This window comes from Mesoplodon densirostris, chromosome 18 (genome assembly GCF_025265405.1).
Source record: "Mesoplodon densirostris isolate mMesDen1 chromosome 18, mMesDen1 primary haplotype, whole genome shotgun sequence".
Lineage (NCBI taxonomy): Eukaryota > Metazoa > Chordata > Mammalia > Artiodactyla > Ziphiidae > Mesoplodon > Mesoplodon densirostris.
The window spans coordinates 6775121-6796791 of NC_082678.1; the positions used below are offsets into that span (position 1 = coordinate 6775121).

The 21671-nt window shown below is 42.5% G+C and overlaps 1 protein-coding gene and 1 pseudogene across 6 annotated transcripts in view; one reads left to right on the top strand and one right to left on the bottom strand.

The window, feature by feature from the left end:
- Nucleotides 1–3536: 3536 nt before the first annotated feature.
- Nucleotides 3537–4183, bottom strand: LOC132479289 (nucleolar protein 56-like; annotated as a pseudogene).
- Nucleotides 4184–12344: 8161 nt separating this feature from the next.
- Nucleotides 12345–21671, top strand: part of ATP6V0A1 (ATPase H+ transporting V0 subunit a1) — a 55395-nt gene continuing 46068 nt past the window's right edge. For 4 of the 6 annotated variants that reach the window (XM_060080340.1, XM_060080342.1, XM_060080343.1 and 1 more), the window contains exons 1-2: nt 12345–12443; nt 14343–14506. In XM_060080340.1, coding sequence (XP_059936323.1) covers nt 14390–14506 — 117 coding nt within the window. In that variant the 5' untranslated portion in view covers nt 12345–12443; nt 14343–14389. Of the gene's footprint in view, nt 12461–14342; nt 14507–21671 lie in introns of all 6 variants that reach the window. The other 2 variants (XM_060080345.1, XM_060080341.1) reach the window with 2 other exon arrangements.

Here is a 21671-nt window from a genome sequence, read left to right on the forward strand (position 1 = left end):
TCAATAACGATGTGATATCTTTGTAGGGCGACAGATCCTAACTAGACTTATCGTGGTGATCATTTTGAAATATACTAAGCTATCGAACCATTATGTTGTGTAATAGGAACTAACATAGTGTTGTAGGTCAGTTATATTTCAAAACCAAAGAAACATAGAACCACAAAAATAATTTGTGGTTACCAGAGGTGGGGGGTGAAAGGAGGGGGAATTGGATGAAGGCAGTCAAAAGTATAAACTTTCAGTTATAAGATAAATAAGTGCTAGGGATGTAATGTACAACAGGATAAATATAGTTAACACTGCTGTATGCTATATATGAAAGTTGTTGAGAGTATATCCTGAGTTCTCATCATAAAGAAAAAATTTTTTCTATTTCTTTAATTTTGTATCTATATGAGACGTTCACTAAACTTATTGTGATAATCATTTCATAGTGTATGTAAGTCAAATCATCATGCTGTATACCTTAAAGTTATACAGTGCTCTATGTCAATTATATCTCAATAAAACTGCAAGGAAGGGGCTTCCCTGGTGGCGCAGTGGTTGGGAGTCCGCCTGCCGATGCGGGGGATGCGGGTTCGTGCCCAGGTCCGGGAGGGTCCCGCATGCCGCAGAGCGGCTGGGCCCGTGAGCCATGGCCGCTGGGCCTGCGCGTCTGGAGCCTGTGCTCCGCGGCGGAGGGGCTGCGGCAGTGAGGGGCCTGCAGAAACTGCAAGGAAAAAGCATGTTGAGTTATGCTTATTTAATTTACTTTAATTTGTTCTTGTTTAATAAGCATGTTTAAAGCTATAAATATTTTTCTCATTCTCTGTGTGCAACTTTAGTGATATCTCATGCAATTTCATATGTACTGTTGTCATTATTAAAAGATTGATCTTTAACTCAGTCTTGAAGGAAACAATTTGCAGAGAAGTGGTGGAATCACTCCCAATGCAGTCAGAGAACTGACCAGGTTCATAGGCTGTTCACAGGCAAACACGTGATCATCCTTTAAGGCAACTCAAATTTCATCTCCTCTGTTAAAGGCTTTTTTTTTGTGTGGTACGTGGGCCTCTCACTGTTGTGGCCTCTCCCGTTGCGGAGCACAGGCTCCGGATGCGCAGGCTCAGCGGCTGTGGCCCACGGGCCCAGCCGCTCCGCGGCATGTGGGATCTTCCCAGACCGGGGCACGAACCCCTGTCTCCTGCATCGGCAGGCGGACTCTCAACCACTGCGCCACCAAGGAAACCCTCCTCTGAGAGGCTTTCAAAGCATACTTAGTGGTACCTTTATCAGTGCATCCATAGGACTATCTATATATTACTAATAAAATCCGTATTGTATTATAGATTATGAGCTCCTTCAGGTTAGGGCCTTGTCCAATTTCCTGTATCTAGGCCTGGGTCATATCAAGCACAAAACCTTGTATTGAATGAAAGAATAGAAGAGAGGCATATAGAAGTTAACTGAAAAGCTCCTAAACTTCACTTACTTCACAGATTTTACTCAAATGCAGTGTTGTCAATAGCTATTCATATTGCCAGAAAATTTTAAGGGCCCAAAGTATATTTTTTTAAACAGGAATAATTGTTCACTTGTATTCAGAATCTCTAAAACTCTAAGCAAAAAGAAACTTGTAATGGAAATACAGCTCAAGGCAATATCCAACTGAAGGTTCCCTCTTGGATAACTTTCTGCTTCCCCTAAAAAAAATTTCTCCTCTGAAGATGACTCCCTTATACATCCTCCCTACAAGTTTCCTGCAGGCTCCCTTCCCCACCATTCTCCCTCCTTGAAATACCACAAAAGCCTGGTAAGCTGCTTTTATAAAACAAAAACAACTGAAGTGTAAAGCATAGCAAGCTCCAGCCTTAAATAAGTACGTGATTGCAAATAACCTACACCACTTTGTCACAAGTTAAGAAATTCCACAGTATGGAGGTTCCTTAAAAAACTAAAAATAGAACTTCCATATGACCCAGCAATCCCACTACTGGGCATATACCCTGAGAAAAACATAGTTCAAAAAGAGTCATGTACCACAGTGTTCACTGCAGCTCTATTTACAATAGCCAGGACATGGAAGCAACCTGTGTCCATCAACAGATGAATGGACAAAGATGTGGCACATATATACAATGGAATATTACTCAGCCATAAAAAGAAACGAAATTGAGTTATTTGTAGTGGGGTGGATGGAACTAGAGACTGTCATACAGAGTGAAGTAAGTCAGAAAGAGAAAAATAAATACTGTATGCTAACACATATATATGGAAACTAAAAAAAAAAAAAAGGTTCTGAAGAACCTATGGTCAGGACAGGAATAAAGATGCAGATGTAGAGAATGGACTTGAGGACATGGGGAGGGGGAAGGGTAAGCTGGGACGGACGAAGAGAGTGTCATGGACATATATACACTACCAAATGTAAAATAGATAGCTAGTGGGAAGCAGCCGCATAGCACAAGGAGACCAGCTTGGTGCTTTGCAACCACCTAGAGCGGTGGGATACGGAGGGTGGGAGGGAGACAGAAGAGGGAGGGGATATGGGGATATATGTATACATATAGCTGATTCACTTTGTGATGCAGCAGAAACTAACACACCATTGTAAAGCAATTATACTCCAATAAAGATGTTAAAAAATAAATTAAAAATAAATAAATAAATGAATAGAAAAGAAATTCCCAGTTTTGCTTTCTTTCTTTCAAAAATATTAAGTGTAGGGGCTTCCTGGTGGGGCAGTGGTTAAGACTCCACCTGCCAATGCAGGGGACACAGGTTCGAGTCCTGGTCCAGGAAGATCTCACATGCCACGGAGCAGCTAAGCCTGTGTGCCACAACTACTCAGCCTGCACTCTAGAACCCACAAGCCACAACTACTGAACCAGCGTGCCACAGCTACTGAAGCCCGTGTGCCTAGAGCCCGTGCTCTGCAACAGGAGAAGTCACCGCAATGAAGCCCGCGCACCCTAAAGAACAGTAGCCTCTGCTCGCCGCAACTAGAGAAAGTCCACGCACAGCAACGAAGACCCAACGCAGCCAAAAATAAATAAATTTATTTATTTTTTAAAATTTCATTTATAAAAAAATATATTAAGTGTATATTGAATGCCATGCGCCAAGATAAGCAGTGGGAATGCAAAAGTTCAAGGTGAATCTATCCCTTTGACCATTAAATCAACCAGATTCAATAAACCTACTGGAATTTTCCCATGTATTTCTCTACTACAGATCTCACCTCCTATCTCCAAGTCACTAGAAACTCAATACAGAAGCATTTGCTAGATTCTCCACTTCAGAAATCTTGAGCTGGTTTCTTGTTTACCTCGGCAAATACTTCAGGTCTAATGTCACAGAGAGGTGTCTCTGATCTCTGTCACTCAGTCCTTCCCCTCCTTCCCATCTCCAGTTTTCTCAATTTGATTTCTTTAAGAAGCCTCTTTCCATGGCATTTTTTTTGACTCGTGAATTTGTTTTTATTTTTATTGGGCTATAGGGGATGGGTTGGGAAATATCTCTGTAAGTTATGCCCTACTAGGGAAATGTCCATTCTAATTCTCCTGGGACAGCTTTCGGAGCTTTTCCTTTTTCTTGGAGCTGCTGCTCTTGCTGGCAGCAGCCTCTTCAGGTCCACTGCTGAGAGGCTCCTCCTTGGAAGAGAATTTCCTCTTTTTCTTGGGGACCCTCTTGTTTCCTGACTCTTCAGGATCACTATCTGGTTCCTCTTTGGGGAAAGATTTCTTCCTCTTGGTAAGACTTCCACTGCCAGCTGTCTCTTCAAGATCACTACTAACCAGCTCCTCCTTGGAAAAAGATTTCTTTTTTTGGGGGGTTTAGAGGAGACAGATGGGTCTTCCATTCCATTCTCCTCAGGAGCATCCTGGGGCTTTTGCTTTTTCTTCTTTTTGGGTCTTCCACTTGTCTCCTCACATTCCTCCAGGGTACTATTGCTGTTTTCTGAAGACGCCAGGGCAATCACAGCCAGCCTTTTCTTTTCCTTCTTCAAGCGTTTCTTCTCCTGTTTCTCCAGCTTCCTAGTAATCTCAGCAGCCACTTCCTCTGCCTGAACCATTGCCTCCTTCATGACATCCAGATTCTTTCGTGGAATCTCTCCAGTCTCATAGAAGGACAGCCGATCCTCAACTTGTTCTCGAAGCTTCTCCCCAAATACACTGGTAGGTACCTCCAAGAAGCAATCAATTCGTGAGGCGATACTGCACTTCTTTGCCAGGTGTCGGGAGATGGGGCCTTTGTTCTTGGCAGCTGCTCAGCCGATGAAGGTAGAGTGGAAAATGAGTCCATATTTTGGGGTGTTACCCCTTGTCTTCAGGGCTCTGGAAAGTTGGTCCCTGTGCTGGGCCCAGGGAATCACTCAGACACCAGGACTGGCCATCCATGGCATTCTTAACTCCCACAAGTTAAGCGGCTTTTTGCCTCGTGTGGGTCACAAGAGTCTTAAGGGTTGCATAAAATGTCACATGCCTTAGGCTCATTCATATCCCCTTGTGGATGTAATCATTACCAGAGCTAGAGGAAGCTGACATTGCCTGAGCTTCAAAGGGAGCCTCAAGATCTATTATGAATAGATTTTTACTTAAAGACTTTTATTTGAAACATTGACAGGCTTTGCAAGTAAAAGCACAGTGTTATGTTGAGGAACTCAGAGTGAAACTGCAAAAGTAATTACATGTTTCTGTGGAGACAAACTGCTAATCAGTATTTCAAGAACAATGGTCAAGGTCATGCCAGGTCACCTAAAGGTTGTGCAGGAGAAATCTCTCATCCAACACTCAAATCAGATCTTTGGTAGAATAGTTTAAGAATTAGAGTTCTTTTTTTTTTTTGCCGTACGCGGGCCTCTCACTGTTGTGGCCTCTCCCGTTGCGGAGCACAGGCTCCGGACGCGCAGGCTCAGCGGCCATGGCTCACGGGCCCAGCCGCTCCGCGGTATATGTGGGATCTTCCCGGACCGGGGCACGAACCCGCGTCCCCTGCATCAGCAGGCGGACTCTCAACCACTGCGCCACCAGGGAAGCCCAGAGTTCATTTTTATAAAGAAGGGAAAAACAAAACAATTACTTGACTGGACACATACGATCATTACACTGCACTGCCGTCACCTCAATGAATGCAGACAAGCAGAATTACTTTTATTTATTTATGTTTATTTTTAAAAATAAATTTATTTTATTTATTTGTTTTTGGCTGTGTTGGGTCTTTGTTGCTGCGTGCGGGCTTTCTCTAGTTGCAGCAAATGAGGGCTACTCTTTGCTGCGGTGCGCGGGCTTCTCATTGCAGTGGCTTCTCTTGCTGTGGAGCACAGGCTCTAGGCACGCGGGCTTCAGTAGTTGTGGCTCGCAGGCTCTAGAGCACAGGCTCAGTAGTTGTGGCACATGGGCTTCGTTGCTCCTCGGCATGTGGGATCTTCCTGGACCAGGGGTCGAACCCACGTCTCCTGCAATGGCAGGCGGACTCTTAACCACTGCACCACCAGGGAAGCCCAGAATTAACTTTTAAATCAAAATTTTAGCTGCTAACTGCTTGCACTATTATGCAGAGCAAAATTTCCTTCCCCAAATTTGTAAGGGAACTGTACTGGGTTGAATAGTGCTCCCCCCAAATTTATGTGCACCTGGAATAGGTGAATATATCCTTATTTTGAAACAGTATATTTGCAGATATGGCCAAGTTAAGATGAGGCCATACTGGATTCAGGTGGGCACTGATCCAATGACTGGTGTCCTTATCAGAAGAGGGAAATGTGGATGCAGATACAGACACACAGAAGGAAAAATGCCATGTGAAGATGAAGGCAGCCATTGGAGTGATGTATCCCTAAGCCAAAGAATGCCAAGAATTTTGGACAACCACCAGAAGCTAGGTAGAGGGAATGAAGGATTCTTCCCTAGAGCCTTTAGAAATATCATGGCCCTGTGGACACCTTGATTTCAAACTGCTGTCCTCCAGAACCATGAGAGAATAACTTTCTGTTTTAGGCCACTCAGTTTGTGGTAATGTGTATGGTCGTTCTAGGAAATTAATACAGGAAGCATATGGCAGAAAAAGACAAGAGCAAATATGTTTTTCAAAACACTTGGTTTAACTTTAACACTCCCATCTAGGAATCTAAGTTGGTTGAGCAAACATGAGCTGACCTTTCACTGGTGGAAATTTAGACAATTGCTGTGCATTCATTCAAACTAAAAAAGGAAGGAAGAAAAAAGGAGAAAAAACCATTTGTTTTAGTCATGTCACTACAGTGACAATTCTTGTAACTTTTTGAGACTCAGTTAGATCATTGCCTCTGTTCTCTCTTTTGTCTTGGTAGTAGAACTGATTTTTGTAACTATTGTTTAGACATTTTCACAGATGCTAAGACATAGCTCAGTTTAGACACCCAGAATTGCATTAGTGGCTATGCCTCATATGGAATTTCTCACGTCTTCTAGGGCTGTGTGGTAACAACCTGTTTATACTGGATCTTGTTGGACATATGCTGTACTTGTTCAAATTACAGAAAGGCATAAGCACAACTTATTTCTTCCCTAGAGAAGCATACAGGTAACTCTAGATAAAATCAACATAAATGCCTGATTATTCTGTATCAAAATATTTTAGTCAGTTTTGGGCTAAGTTGATGTATTTGCTGACTGTGATGAAAACAATATCTGAATTTAGTTTGATATTAGTACTATTTCTGTTCTATTAGCCTTTGCTTTCTCCTCTGAACAAACTTCTATTAATCCTTTAATACCCATCGCAAATGTCATGTCTTCTTAAAGCCTCCTGCAAGGCCAAACAGGCTTAATAACTCTTTCCTCTGGGCTTACATAGACTTCTACTTCAATTGCTGCTATATCATGTATGTTATATCACAGTTAGTTGGTTGTCTGTCTCTCCTGATAGACTGTGAGCTCCTTGCTCCTCTTTGCATTTCCAGTTTCTAACATTATGCCTGGCATAAAGTGTGCACTTAATAGATGTTTGCTGAAGAAATGATGGATTTTTGATGACTGAAAGCTATTTATTAAAGTACCCATCATTGGGGAATTCCCTGGTGGTCCAGTGGTAAAGACTTGGCAGTTTCACTGCCGTGGATCTGGGTTCAATCCCTGATCGGGGAACTAAGATCCCGCATGCCACAGGGTGAGGCCCCCACCCCCCAAAAAAAGTACTCATCATTGAAGTTAGAGTTTTTTCCTTATAGGAATGTTCCAATGTAGAATAACTTTGGGAACTGTACATGGAATACAAGCATCAGCACTATTAGTGTACTGAACTTGATGACTCTGTAAAGTTTTCACTGACTTCACACACAGTTTCTGATTCTAGCTTCTGCTTGGAAACTTTCCCTCATATCTCTGTTACAAGAATACAAGCATCTGTCATGAACTCTTTTCCCCACAGATAATGAAGTCCATAAAACAAAGGGGACAGAAAAAATGCAGGATGTGATCATATTCCTTTTTGTCTGAGAGCTGTGTTCTTTTGTTGATAGTCGATTTCTATTAGGAGGTCCCCGTTTCTTTCAGCATCAGCTACCCATTCACCATTCATTCAAGAAATGGTACTTACCATTGAATGAGTAGGCTCAATGCTAGGGGAGAAAAATCAGGTAGAAACTACTGTGTTTGGGGGAATCCCCTGCAGTCCAGTGGTTAGGACTCCACTCTTCTACTGCAGGGGGCACGGGTTTGATCGCTGGATGGGGAACTAAGATCCTGCATGCTGCAGGGCACGGCCAAAACCAAACCAAACCAAAAAAACTCAGTGCTCTGTAGTGACCTAAAGGGAAGCAAATCCCAAACAGAGGGGATATATGTACACATATGGCCGATTCACTCTGCTGTACAGCAGAAACTGACACAGCAGTGTAAAGCAACTATACTCCAATTAAAAAAAAAAAAAAAGGAGAACACACTGCCACGAGGACCTCACTACTGACCCTGTACAAACCTTCTAGGCCTCTGTACAAACCTCAGAAGACAGACTTAGGGCAGATTTATTTTTAAGCTTAATATCTATTCATACTTATTTAAAGTTTTATACTCTCTATACAAATTTTGTTCAAGAGAAAACGCAAGGGCTTCCCTGTGGCACAGTGCTTAAGAATCCATCTGCCAACGCAGGGGACACGGGTTTGAGCCCTGGTCCAGGAAGATCCCACATGCCGCGGAGCAACTAAGCCTGTGCACCACAACTACTGAGCCTGTGCTCTAGATGTCGCAAGCCACAACTTCTGAGCCCGCGTGCCTAGAGTCTGTGCTCTGCAGTGAGCCTGTGCTCCGCAGCAAGAGAAGCCACCGCAATGAGGAACCTGCGCACCGCAACGAAGAGTAGCCCCCGCTCGCTGCAGCTAGAGAAAGCCCGCGCGCAGCAACGAAGACCCAACGGAGCCCAAAATAAATAAATAAAATAAATAAATAAATTAAAAAAAAGAGAAAACTCAACACATAATGTTGACCAATTAGACATTCTTAGACAATTATTAGAAGAAAACATTCAACTGAAAGTGAAATTTTTACAAATTATAGAGTGGTTGCTTGATTTTTCACAATATAAATAGTAGAAATTGTTCTCAGAGATATTTTAATATCCAACTTGTGTTAATTTCGCTTGTGTTAAAGTAAACAATGTTAGATAGAAAAAAAGAAAAAAAAAAGGATGGCTTAAGCTTGGAGCCTGGGTAACTAGGAAAGCAATGGTGCCATGAGCAGGATTAAGGATCTCAGAGGAAGAGACAGTTTTTATTCAGTGAGAGCTCTAAGTCTTCAAAACTCGTGTCACCACCTCACTGTAAACTTTTCTGACGTCCTCAGGTCCAATACTGAGATATAGTATTTCGTATCTCAACAACAATAGTGATGATGATGATGTCTAACAATTTTTTTTTTTAAGAGGATGTTGGGGGTAGGAGTTAATTAATTAATTAATTAATTTTTGCTGTGTTGGGTCTTCGTTTCTGTGCGAGGGCTTTCTCTAGTTGTGGCGAGCGGGGGCCACTCTTCATCGCGGTGCGCGGGCCTCTCGCTATCGCGGCCTCTCTTGTGGCGGAGCACAGGCTACAGACGCACAGGCTCAGTAGTTGTGGCTCACAGGCCTAATTGCTCCGCGGCACGTGGGATCTTCCCGGACCTGGGCACGAACCTGTGTCCCCTGCATCGGCAGGTGGACTCTCAACCACTGTGCCACCAGGGAAGCCCCTAACAGTTTTTAAATGCAGACTGAGTGCCAAGCGTGTACTAAGTTCCTTTTCTTCCTTACAATAAACATGTAAGGCAAGTACTATTATTAACCCTATTTTATAGAAGAGGAAACTAGGGCTTAGAGAGTCGTAAAGTGAGAGATATTAAATGACAGACCAAGATTTGAATTCAGGTTGGACTCAGAGGCAGCACTCTTAGCAGAGTCAGAACAGTGCAGTACTCAAGAGCACAAGAAATGGGGCCAAACTGGCTGAGTCTGAATCCTGCTCTGCTATTTATTAGCTGAGTGACTTTTGGCAAATTAGTGTACCTCAGTTTCACCATAACAGCTGTTAAATGAAGACAATAATAGTGTCTGCCTCCTAGTATTGTTGTGAGGATGAAATGAGTTCATATTTATAAAGCACTTAGAAAAGTGCCTAGGGGCTTCCCTGGTGGCGCAGTGGTTGAGAGTCCGCCTGCTGATGCACGGGACGCGGGTTCATGCCCTGGTCCGGGAAGATCCCACATGCCGTGGAGTGGCTGGGCCCGTGAGCCATGGCCGCTGGGCCTGCGTGTCCGGAGCCTGTGCTCCGCAACAGGAGAGGCCACAACAGTGAGAGGCCCGCGTACCGCAAAAAAAAAAAAAAAAAAAGTGCCTGGTACAAGGGAAGTATTAATCTCATCTCACCTTTCTCTCTCTCTCTCTCTCTCTCTCATAATTGTTGGGACTTTATTTCTCACTGAGCTGTGAGCTCCTCTAGGATAGGAAGAGTGTCTGTTTCATTTTACTATCTCCAGCACCTAGCACCGTCTCCGATATAGCAGACTGCCTCAGCAAACGTGTATTGCCTGAATGGCATTATTCAGGCAGCTTGAAATTCCATTTCTGAGCCTTGGAGGAATGAGGTAGTTGGAAAAATAGGTATGTCTTACACATAGACATTTAAGCCTGACAATAGGCAAGACTTCCAAGGAAGAGAGCATGGAGGGAAAAGAAATAGAACACTGGAGAAAGATTGATGGCAGGAAATGAAAGGAGACAGAAGAGGAGCTCCGAGAGAATATACTTTCAAGGAAGCCGTGAAAAAAGGGAATTCAAGGGAACTGATATGAGTCCAGATGAAAGGCTGTCTTAAAGGTAAGTGTATGAAAATTTGTGGTTAGCGAGTGGCTGACCCTGAGGTTAAAAAAATAACTTTTTTTTTAAGTCTCAAAGGAAGGAAATGAGTCATTGTGTAATAGTTTATAAAACTTGGCAGGCTTTCAAATGTGGGTCCTTATCCGCCTTGGGGGGAAAGTTGAGAGAACTAGGGAGCAATTAAGCTCACAGGGAAAGGGAGGGCCTGGGGCTCTCCAAGGTGCTACTTCTCAACAAAATCGTAATGAAGTCGTTATATCTTCATTCACAATGTGAGATGAAAAATACAAATTAAACGTCGGTATTTGCCCTTTATTATTTCCTTTAGGCTGGTAAAGCAAGATTGATGATGTCTTTGCCAGGTAGACATATCTCAGTCATTACAGTTGAATCTCAATAGGGTTCCACCACCCACGAAGTATGAATAACCAGTTTTCTGAGTTTTCCTGATACGGTTCTGGTTATGACAAACAACTTGGGATCCCCACTCTTCCTCAAAAGAAGGGCAGGAAAAGGGAATCGACATCAATAGTTGAGAAAGGCGTTTTTATAAATAATAGGTAGACGTCACTTAGTGCGTTTTTTAAAACGTATTCTTTTACAAATTTTGAGGAATAGAAAACTTTTAAGTGGTCAAACGGGCGCACAGGAATCCATCAAACAAGATTCGAAATTAACTTTCACAACACCTGGTCTAATAAGGTTTCTGTCGAGGTCCGAACGCAGGTTGGAAAAGAATTTCCAGACACAAGGCAGAATGTAAAGAAGATAGAATTTATTAGAGGCAAAGGTCACTGCCAGAACAGCGGGCCAACTTCCTAATAGCCTGGGAGAGTCAAGCCCGAACATGTGCTATTGATCAGTTTTTATAGCCAGAAAACAAAAGAAATGGTCCGAGGTGAAAATTTCCTTTACTGATTGGTCGAGGCACATATACCTTCCTTCTTAGGGTGGGAGTGGGACAGGGCATATGCCTTTCATTACTTGGGACAGGTCCCGTTGCCCAGGTAGGCATCGCCCAGGTGGTCTCACAAATTTCGTAACCATCGCAACATGGTGGGGAAGGCGATTAGGAGTCCAGTAGGGGGTGTAACGTTGACACTTTTTCAGGCAGGGTCGTTCTTTGTCCTTGAAGCACCATTGTCCTTGGAGCACCACAGTTTCTCTCACTGTTAACTGGAGAAAAATAGAACCTGGACTGTTGCTGGAAGGACTGAAGCAAATACCTTTTTTTTTTTTTTTTTTTTTTTTTTTGCGGTACGCGGGCCTCTCACTGTTGTGGCCTCTCCCGTTGCGGAGCACAGGCTCCGGACGCGCAGGCCCAGCGGCCACGGCTCACAGAGCTAGCTGCTCCGCGGCATGTGGGATCTTCCCGGACCGGGGCACAAACCCGTGTTCCCTGCATCGGCAGGCGGACTCTCAACCACTGCGCCACCAGGAAAGCCCGAAGCAAGTACCTTTTTAAAGAGGGGTTCTCTATTCTTAAATGAATGAGCCCCCGATCAGGGCTCCTCTACAGGATCTAGCACCTTTAGCAAGTCGCTCTCCACTTTAGGGCTCAAATTTTCTCCCCTGCATAATAAGGAAAAAGGGTGTGTGTGTGCGCGCGTGCGCAGAGCAGATTGGGGCTGGAAGCCCTTTAAAGATCTGCTCGAGCTCTCCAGTCATTTCATAATAATTTCTCTCCTTCATGCTACTTCCCTCGAGGAGGAAAAAGTTGTGAATTAATTCCTTGGGTATGAAAATAAAGAAAGCAGGCAGCCTGGCCTCAAGGATACATATTAGTGAGAAAAAAGATTCTGAAGGGCTCAAGGACTTAAGGCCTAGAGCACCTGCACCGCCCGCCCCACACACCCGCCCTCCCGGGGCCAGCAGCCGAGGCTGCGGGAACAAGATGGCGTCAGCACGCAGGGTCTCGCCCACGCCCCCGCGACTCCGCAATGAGGCCTCCGGCCGAGTCCTCACCCCATTGGCCAACGGCAATGAGGTCATCGTGGGGGCGGAGGCCGGCGGCAGCGCGGGGGCGGGGCTTTGCGGACGCACGCACGTCGAGGTGCTGCTGCCGGGAGCTGCGGAGGCTGCGGGCTTGGTCTGTGGCGGCGGCTTTGGCGGCGGCCGGCCCGCGGCTGGAGGTGAGCTGGGCCTATAGGTACAGCGCGGCAGGGAGCGGCCTCCGAGGGGCACAACAAACCTTTCTAACGGCCCCCTCGGTTGTCAAAGGAATTAGCAGGGGCTTCAGGTCTCGAGGAAATGGGGGTTCACCCCTCTTCGGGCACCCCTCCTCTGGGCAGAGAAACAGGAGGTTCACTCCCTTTTGGAGGCCCCGATCCCTTACGTCATTTAAGTGGAAGGCGGAGGAACTGAAGGTTATTGGGTAGGCTGAAGAATTGGGGGGCTTCTTAAAGGGGCTCCCCATTTGAGGATTATCCCCTTTTATTCCCCACTCCAGGAGGTAGGTGTGCCTGGTCTCAGAGAATTCCTCCTTCTTACTAGGTAGACAGGAAACGAGGCAGGTGAATTTGAACGGCTCGTTAGGAGGCGAGGACTGGATGACAGTCGTGAGGCAGGGCTCGGGAGCACTTTATTTGGACTCCTCTTGCGCAGGATTACCGTTTCTTCATATTTTTTTTTTGCGACCCCCACGCGCCCGAATTGCTGTGACCTTTTTAGTTTTCTCTTTGGTTCCAGTGGGATAGAGATGTTCTAGGGAGACTTGTAATCATTAAAGAACAGAAACAGGGAGGCAACTCATTGGAGGCTGTCATTATCGGCAGCCTCTGAACTATGCTGATCTGGCATAATTTTATGTGTTTAGAGGTTGTGGAATCTATTCTTGTTGAGGATAGTGTGGGATCTGTTAACAGCTGTTTTGGATGATTCAGGTGTAGGCAGTCTTAAAGGCAAGCTACATGATCTCTTGAGAAATTCTTGCTTATATCTGAATGCGTGGTTTTGCTGCCTTGAACGTCAAATGCACAAAGGTTTTGTCATTCGGATTTCTCAAAATGTCTCCCAGGCTTCCGGAGGAATAGCTCTTCCTTTGATGCCAGTTTCACCTATCATTAGGGATGCCCTCATGGTACTAAAAATACCTTACATTTTGTTGAGTTCAGATTCTGTACAGCCTGTGCCTTACAATAGCTGATTGAGAATAAATAATTGCAGTTTCAGGACCACTGATAGCGCCAATTGTCTTTCCTACCCGGTAACGGTAAGACGGACTGAAAAGGAAATCTTTATTGGCTCACTCATGCGAAGCTTTAACAGATGGAAGAATGTAGTTAATTTTGAAGGTGGGGATAAGAAACAGAAAGCTGCGGAGGTCCAAAGCTTATTCTCTGTGACTTAAAATTGCTTTGTCATTACCATGTATTCCTGTCATGCTTGACTTGAAATTGAGCTTAATGTGTAAGCTGTTGCTGTGTTTTTCTGTTTTTGTTTTTTAAGTGAATGCTTATGTGTTTAGATTCTTTTGGGAGAAAATGGTGTTTTCTGAGGAGTTTGGAAAGTTAAACCCTTTAAGATAGCCGTACCTTTAGGGCAGTGCTGGGACTTTGGCTGTTAGAAATTAGCAGTGGAGGGTAGAAAACTAGATGCAACGGAGACATGCTTTATGACAGGGGAACCGGGGTCTCTTCTGTTTGTTTCCTGACACAGGAAAAAAAAAAAATGTCAGCTGCCTCATAATATTGTGTCCAAGGTATTTAAAGAGCTGTTTCAGATTCCCAGTTCCTGTTTTTAATCTGAATACATTCTTATGTATTGAGATGTCCCAAATTATTGTCATTCAATCCTGACGTCGACTGCAAAGGAAGTGACTGTTCATCAGACACTCTCTGGGAGAAGATTCAGTAACAGCCATTGGAATTTCTCCTTTCTGTCTTTCTAAGGATGTCAAAACAGTTGTTAAAGACCTGTCAGCATGGAGTGGAAGAAATGAAATGCAAAACGGAAGAGGCTTCCTGGGGTGTTGTTTGCTCTCAGTCCTCTTGATAATTCCAAGGTCATATAATTTTCTCTTTTTGCCTTAGGTTGGAGAGAAATCCAGGTACTCAGTTGACCGGTCCTTTCTGCTGCCATGGGGGAGCTTTTCCGGAGTGAGGAGATGACACTGGCCCAGCTTTTTCTACAGTCAGAAGCTGCTTATTGTTGTGTCAGTGAATTAGGAGAACTCGGAAAGGTTCAGTTTCGTGATGTAAGTAGTTACGGGGCTGCTTCTTGATTACCGCTGAACTCTATTTTTCCTGTCATGACCAATTTGCCTTAAGACGAACGTTTTGCTTTTTATTTTCAAAAATAACATTATAGCACTGGCTTACTATTGGAAGAGTGTACATTTCAAGTTGTCTTTGTAGAGATGAGAATGTTTTGGGCCAATCCTTCCATACTTTTACTAGCTACCGCTTTGAGAATAATCTTAAGCATTCTCAAGGTAATTGCTTGGGATGCAGGTGGAGGACACCAAACTAACCTGTTCAAGGCTTGCACTTGGCTCTTGCGCTCCTTAACACCCATAGTATGGTATTAAAAAAAAAGTGTCATAGCTCGTCCATACAGTAGGACATATTTATTACAAAATCTGAAGCATCCAGTTACAGATATATAGTATATAAGTAAGCATATACTGAATACCCATTGTTCTGCAGCATTATGCTGGCCACTTGGAGGAGATATCAAAAGAAAATGGACCGTTTAAGAATATAAAAAAAGTATGACCTATGGGGCTTGCAATCTGAAGGCACAATCTACGCTGCTGAAAGGAGGGGGCAGGTAACCATTCCTCGTTACGCAGCCTCAAAGCTCCACGTACCTCTCATTTATAGCGTTCATCATAGTCGTGATTTTCCATTCATGGGTGTGACTGGCTGATTAAAGAATCTCTCTTCTACTGTGATCGAAGCACCAGGAAGACAGAGACCTTCGTTATTATATCCTTAGTGCCCACATAAAAGATAATCGGTATTTGTTGGAATGAATGGATGGATGAAAGAGGAAAGATAATCGGTATTTGTTGGAATGAATGGATGGATGAAAGAGGAGTGGTCAGAAAGGGGCGGAGTGAATCAGTTTTGGCTTCCTGGAATTGGCAAGCTTTCCGGAAGTTCTCAGTCTGAGCCGAAATTGCACAACTGGAATCCAGTGATGTGGTCTTATTCCTTATTCTCTTTGAACTCTTTTATATCACCTCTCTTGACGAGTTCTCCTCCCCGACTCTGGTTCCTTTCCTTTCCTTTCTGAAACCTCATTGCCGCCTTCCACCGGCCTCTCTCTCATGTGCCTTACTCCTGCTACAGGTGTCACTGTTCCCGAAACTCTTTTCTTTGCTCTCTCTGGCTAAGCTTCTCCGTACCCACATCTTCCCTATCACTTTTTTTTTTTTTCTTTTGGTGATCTCATCTCTCCTCAAATCTTCCATCTTTACTCAGCGAGTCCCAAATCTGTGTCTCTGGTCCTGACCTCCCAAACACCATCCCTGAATTAACAACTCTCTTAAGATTTCTGTCTAACACTACATTGTAAATTAACTGTACTTCAATTAAAAAGAATAAAATAAAATAGCTCAGAAGGCCTTTGTCCCCCATCCCACCTCCCCCCAAAAAAGATTTTTGTCCTCTCTGCTTCTCAAGCTTGTTATGTCTAAATCCCAGCACCTTGCCTTTTAACAAACTATTTCTTCATCCTGACTTTCTAAAGATGAGCTAATGCATCAATATGCTTCCAGTTTTCTAGACTTGAAACCTAAATCAAACCTTAGTCATCCTTAATTTGCAATCCTTTATCTGGTACTATGGTGTCTCCCTACCTAACACCCATTGTGTCTGTTCAGTGTTCTTAACTTTTACTTATGTTGTATTTCAGTCATACAAAACATTACAGGGACTAATACAATGAATATTTATTTTAGTTCCAGACCACTACAGTAAAGTGAGTATCTCAATAAAGCGAGTTACACAAATTTTTTGGTTTCCCAGTGCATATAAAAGTTATGTTGGGAATTCCCTGGTGGTCCAGTGGTTAGGACTCCACGCTTTCACTGCCGAGGGTACAGGTTCAATCTCTGGTCGGGGAACTAAGATTCCCACAAGTTATGTTTATACTGTAGGCTATAGACTATACTATAGTCTATTAAGTGTGCAGTAGCATTATGTCTAAAAAAAATGTACATATATTAATTAAAAAATAGTTTGTTGCTAAAAAATGCTAACCATCATCTGAGTCTTCAGCAAGTCGTAATCTTTTCGCAATCAAAAGATCACTGATCACCATAACAGATATAATACTGGAAAAGTTTGAAATACTCAGAGAATTACCAAAATGTGACACAGAGACACGAAGTGAGCAAATGCTGTTGGAATAATGGTGCTGATCAACCTTCCTCAATGCAGGGTTGCCACACACCTTCAATTTGTAAAACAAAGTAATATCTTCAGAGTGCAATAATGTGAAATACGGTAAAACGAGTTATGCCTGTAACTCTGTTTCTACTATCTAATTAAGAGAAACATTCCACAAATAATTGAAAGCTCCTGTGTCTCCTTCTTCCCTGCCATTCCTGTCTCTCCTCCCCCACAAAGGTAATCTCCACAATCTTTGCTTTTATCATTCCCTTGTTTTTTTTTCCACTTTTGCTGTGTATGTATGTATGTATCACTAAATAATATATAGTATAATTTTATATGTTTTATAACTATGTATATAGTTTCATGTTGTGTGTATCCTTCAGCAAGTACTTTTTAAATTTAATGTTTGTAAGATTTAACCATGTTGATACAGATAGTGCTAGTTCATTCCTTTAAATTGCTATATAGTTATTGTAAGAATGTACAGTTTATCATTTTTTCCTTTTGATGAACATTTTGGTTGATTGCAACTCTTTGCTCTACAGTGGTGCAAGGAAGATTCATATATATGTCTTGTGGTATACATGTGTGATAGTTTCTCCAGGGCAGTGGTTCTCAAACTTCTTGGTTTAAGGACCTCTTTAGACTCTTAAAAAATTGAGGACCCCAGAGGGCTTTTATAAGAGTTATAGTTAGCGATATTATTGTACTGGAAATTAAAACTGAGAAATGTTTTAAGTGTTTACTTTTTAAATCATTTAAAAATTATAATAATAAACCCACTACATGTTATCATAACATTTTTATGAAAAATAGCTATGTTTTCCAAAACAAAAAATAGTTGTGAGAAGAGGGATATTGCTTTTACACTTTTGAAAATCTTTTAGTGTCTGAATTAGCAGAAAGCTGGATTCTCATTTGCTTCTGCAGTCAGTCTGCTGTGATGTATCTCATGAGCCTCTGGAAAACTTCACTGAAACACTCATGAGAGAATGAGAATGAAAAAGGCAAATGATGTCCTAGTGTTACAAGAAAATGGTATTGATCTCATGGACCAGCTGCTGCTCCAGGGATTATAACCAGGAGGCACACTGCTGAGCATCGTGTGCATCCCTAACTGTTAGATGTTATCAGAGTGAACTTCAGAGTGAATGTACCTGTTCATGCTCCCATCGCTGGTTGAGAGTACCTGTCGCTCCACAATTGTGTCAACACCTCTGTGCTCAGACAGAAAGAAATTTGCCAGTCTGATGGTTGCGAAGTGGTATCCTGTTGTTTTAATTTGCATTTTCTAGATTAGTACATTTAGTCTCTTCTTATTTGTTTATTGGACATAATGGGTTTCATTTTCCATGGACGTCTGTCCATATTATCTGCCTGTTTTTCTATTGGGTTTGCTTGTCTTCTGTATTGACTTGTAGGATTTTTTTTTTTCCAAGCTCTTCATGTGCTCTGGAAGCTAATCTTTTTTCTAATCCTCTACTGATAACTTCTTCCAGGCTGTGGCTTGTCTTTTCCCTCTGTTTTTGGTATATTTTGTTATATATATAAAGTTTATTTTTCTTTTTTTGTTATTAGTATTTTCTGTTTTCCTAAATTTTTCTTTTTAAATTTATTTTTGGCTGCGTTGGGTCTTTGTTGCTGCACACAGGCTTTCTATAGTTGCGACGAGCAGGGGCTACTCTTTGTTGCAGTACGCAGGCTTCTCATTGTGGTGGCTTCTCTTGGTGCAGAGCAAGGGTGTAGACGCATGGGCTTCAGTAGTTGTGGCACGTGGGCTCAGTAGTTGTGGCTCGCGGGCTCTAGAGCGCAGGCTCAGTAGTTGGGGCGCATGGGCTTAGTTGCTCTGTGGCATGTGGGATCTTCCTGGACGAGGGATCGAACCCATGTCCCCTGCATTGGCAGGTGGATTCTTAACCACTGCGCCACCAGGGAAGTCCCTCCTAAATTTTTATCTTGAAAAATTTCAAGCCTGAATACTCTCATGTAGGTTCACCAGTTGTTAACATTTTGCTACATTTGATATAATCTTTTTCACTGCACTGTCAGAGAGTGAACTGTTTCTTTCAAATCCTTTTCCTTTTCTTTCTCTTATTTTACTGTATCCATTGGCACCTTTAATAACATAACTTTTTTTAAATTTATTTTTTAATATTTATTTATTTGTTTATTTTGTCTGCGCCAAGTCTCAGTTGTGGCATGCGGTGGGATCTTCCCTGTGGCATGCGGGATTTTTAGCTGTGATGTAGGCTCATAGTTGCAGCATGCAGCCTTCTTAGTTGTGGCATGCAGACTCCTAGTTGTGGCACACATGCGGGATCCAGTTCCCCGACCAGGGATTGAACCTGGGCCCCCTGCATTGGGAGCTCGGAGTCTTACCCATTGGACCACCAGAGAAGTCCCAATAACATAACGTGTTGATGAAGAGTAAGAGCAAGCTAATACTGGTTAGGGTTGTGTTTAGCTGTATGTAACTGAAAACCCAAATGTTAAGGGTGTACTTTTCTCATGTAACATGAAGCCCAGCTTCACACCGTCATCAGTGTCCTAAGATCATTCTGTGTTTCTTTTTGGCCATCCTTGAGCATTTGGCTTTTGTCCTTATAGATGACCACCACAGCTCCCAGCATTTCTTCCATATTCTAGGCAGGAAGAAAGAAGTGCAAGGAGGAGGGGGAAGTACTTACATATGGAGGAAAACAACTTTCCCAGAAACCCTCAGCAGACTTTGCTAATTTATCACTGGCCAAAATTATGGCATACTCTAGCTGCAAGGGAGTCTGGGAAATGTGGTGGTTTTCTTTTTTTTTTCAGCTGAGCAGTTGCTGCCCTAAACAAAATTGGGATTATTGTTAATAAGGAAATAGGGCAAAATGCTTCGTATCTATTATGTAGTAAGCCTGTCTTGCTTCTAACTTTAAGGGGAATCTTTTAAATTTTTTATAATTTAAATAAGACATTTATTCTTAATTTTTTGGAAAATTCTATTAGATTATGCAGATTCCTTTCAACTTCTGATTTCCTGAAGTTACTGTCACAAATGGTTGTGGAATTTTATTGAATGCCTTTCCTTATTGAGGTTGCCATGTTTTTTCCTCCTTTAATCTGTTAATTTGGTGAATTACGTAGCCATATTTTTTCCTACTAATTTTTTTAACAGCTTTACTGAGATATAATTCACAGACCATACAATTTATCCATTTAAAGTATACAATTTAATGACTTTTAGTATATTCACAGAATTGTACAGCCATCACCACAATCAATTTTAGAACATTTTCATCGCCCCAGCGAGAAACCCTGTAGCCATTAACAGTCACTCCCCATTTCCTCCCAGCCCCACTCCCCACCCCCAGCCCCTGGTAACCACTAATCTTCATTGCTGTTTCTGTGGATTTGCCTATTCTTGGACATTTCATGTGAGTGGAGTCATACAATAAATAGTCTTTTGTGTCTGGCTTCTTTCATTTAATGTAATGTTTTCAAGGTTCATCTATATTGTAGCATGTATCTGTACTTTTCTTTCTTATTTGTATCTTTTTTTAAGTATGAAAATATGCAGCATATTAAAATGAGTGGTTTCAGTATAAGAAGTGGTTTCAGTATAGAACTAGTTGTTACTTATCTTCTATACAAAAGATATTGCCCTGGGTTTTAGAGGGACAAGACATGTTTCGTTGCTCGACTTGTTCAAAATCTTCTGTGGCTTATCTGTCCCCTCATTCATTCTTCTCTTTGACATACTTCTTGTCTATTCTTCAGTCCCTTACTGTCCAACATGTAGGATCATAAGGACAATTTACATTTTGTGAATAGATGTCATGTTGAACATTTTACGTTATTACTGCAGGCATTCCTACAGCAACCTGAGAAGTAGAACCTCCTTTTCAATAGTGGAACCTACCACTCTTATTTTACAGTTTAGGAACCTGCAGCACAGATGAAAATACCCCAGGGACACACAGATTTGTATCCAGGATTGTCTGATTCCACTGCCTATGTTTTTTTCAATTGAGATATACCAAAAAAGTCACCCTTTTACAGTGTAGAGTTCAGTGGTATTTAGTGCATTCACATGGTTGTGTAACTGTCACCACTATCTAATTCCGGAACATTTAATCGCCCCTGCATAGAAACCCTGTACCCATAGCAGTCACTCCCCATCTCTCCCTCGCCCCAGCCCTTAGCAATCACTTAATCTACCACTGTCTTTCTGGATTTCCCTATTCTGGATGGACATTATCTATGAATGGAATCATATGACACATTGCCTTTTGTATCTTGCTTCTTTTTTTTTTTTTTTTTTTTTTTTTTTTGTGGTACGCGGGCCTCTCACTGTTGTGGCCTCTCCCGTTGTGGAGCACAGGCTCCGGACGCGCAGGCTCAGCGGCCATGGCTCACGGGCCCAGCCGCTCCGCGGCATGTGGGATCCTCCCAGACCAGGGCACGAACCCGTGTCCCCTGCATCGGCAGGCGGACTCTCAACGACTGCGCCACCAGGGAAGCCCGTATCTTGCTTCTTTTGCTTAGCGTATTGTTTTCAGGATTCATCCTGTTGTAGCATGTATCAGTACTCACTCCATTTTATGGCTGAATATTTTCCATTGAATGTATATACCACCTTTTGTTTATTCATTCATTAGTTGCTGAACATATTTGAGTTGTTTTCACATTTTGGCTATTGTGAATAATGTTGCTATATAAACATTCGTGTACAAGTATTTGTTTGAGTGCCTATTTTCACTTCTTTTGGGTATATATCCAGGAGTATGTACCCAAAATTCCTGGGTCATGTGGTAATTCTAACACTTTTATTATAGCCATCCTAATGGGTGTGAAGTGGTATCTCACAGTGGTTTTTATTTGCATTTCCCTCATGGCTAATGATGTGGAGCCTTTTTCATATGCTTACAGACCATTTGTATAGATTTTTTTAAATGTAAAATCATCCCTGTAAGCCTCGGAAACTTGGTCATGAGGTGTATTCAAAAGAATTTTAGGGTTCAATTTCCTAATAAT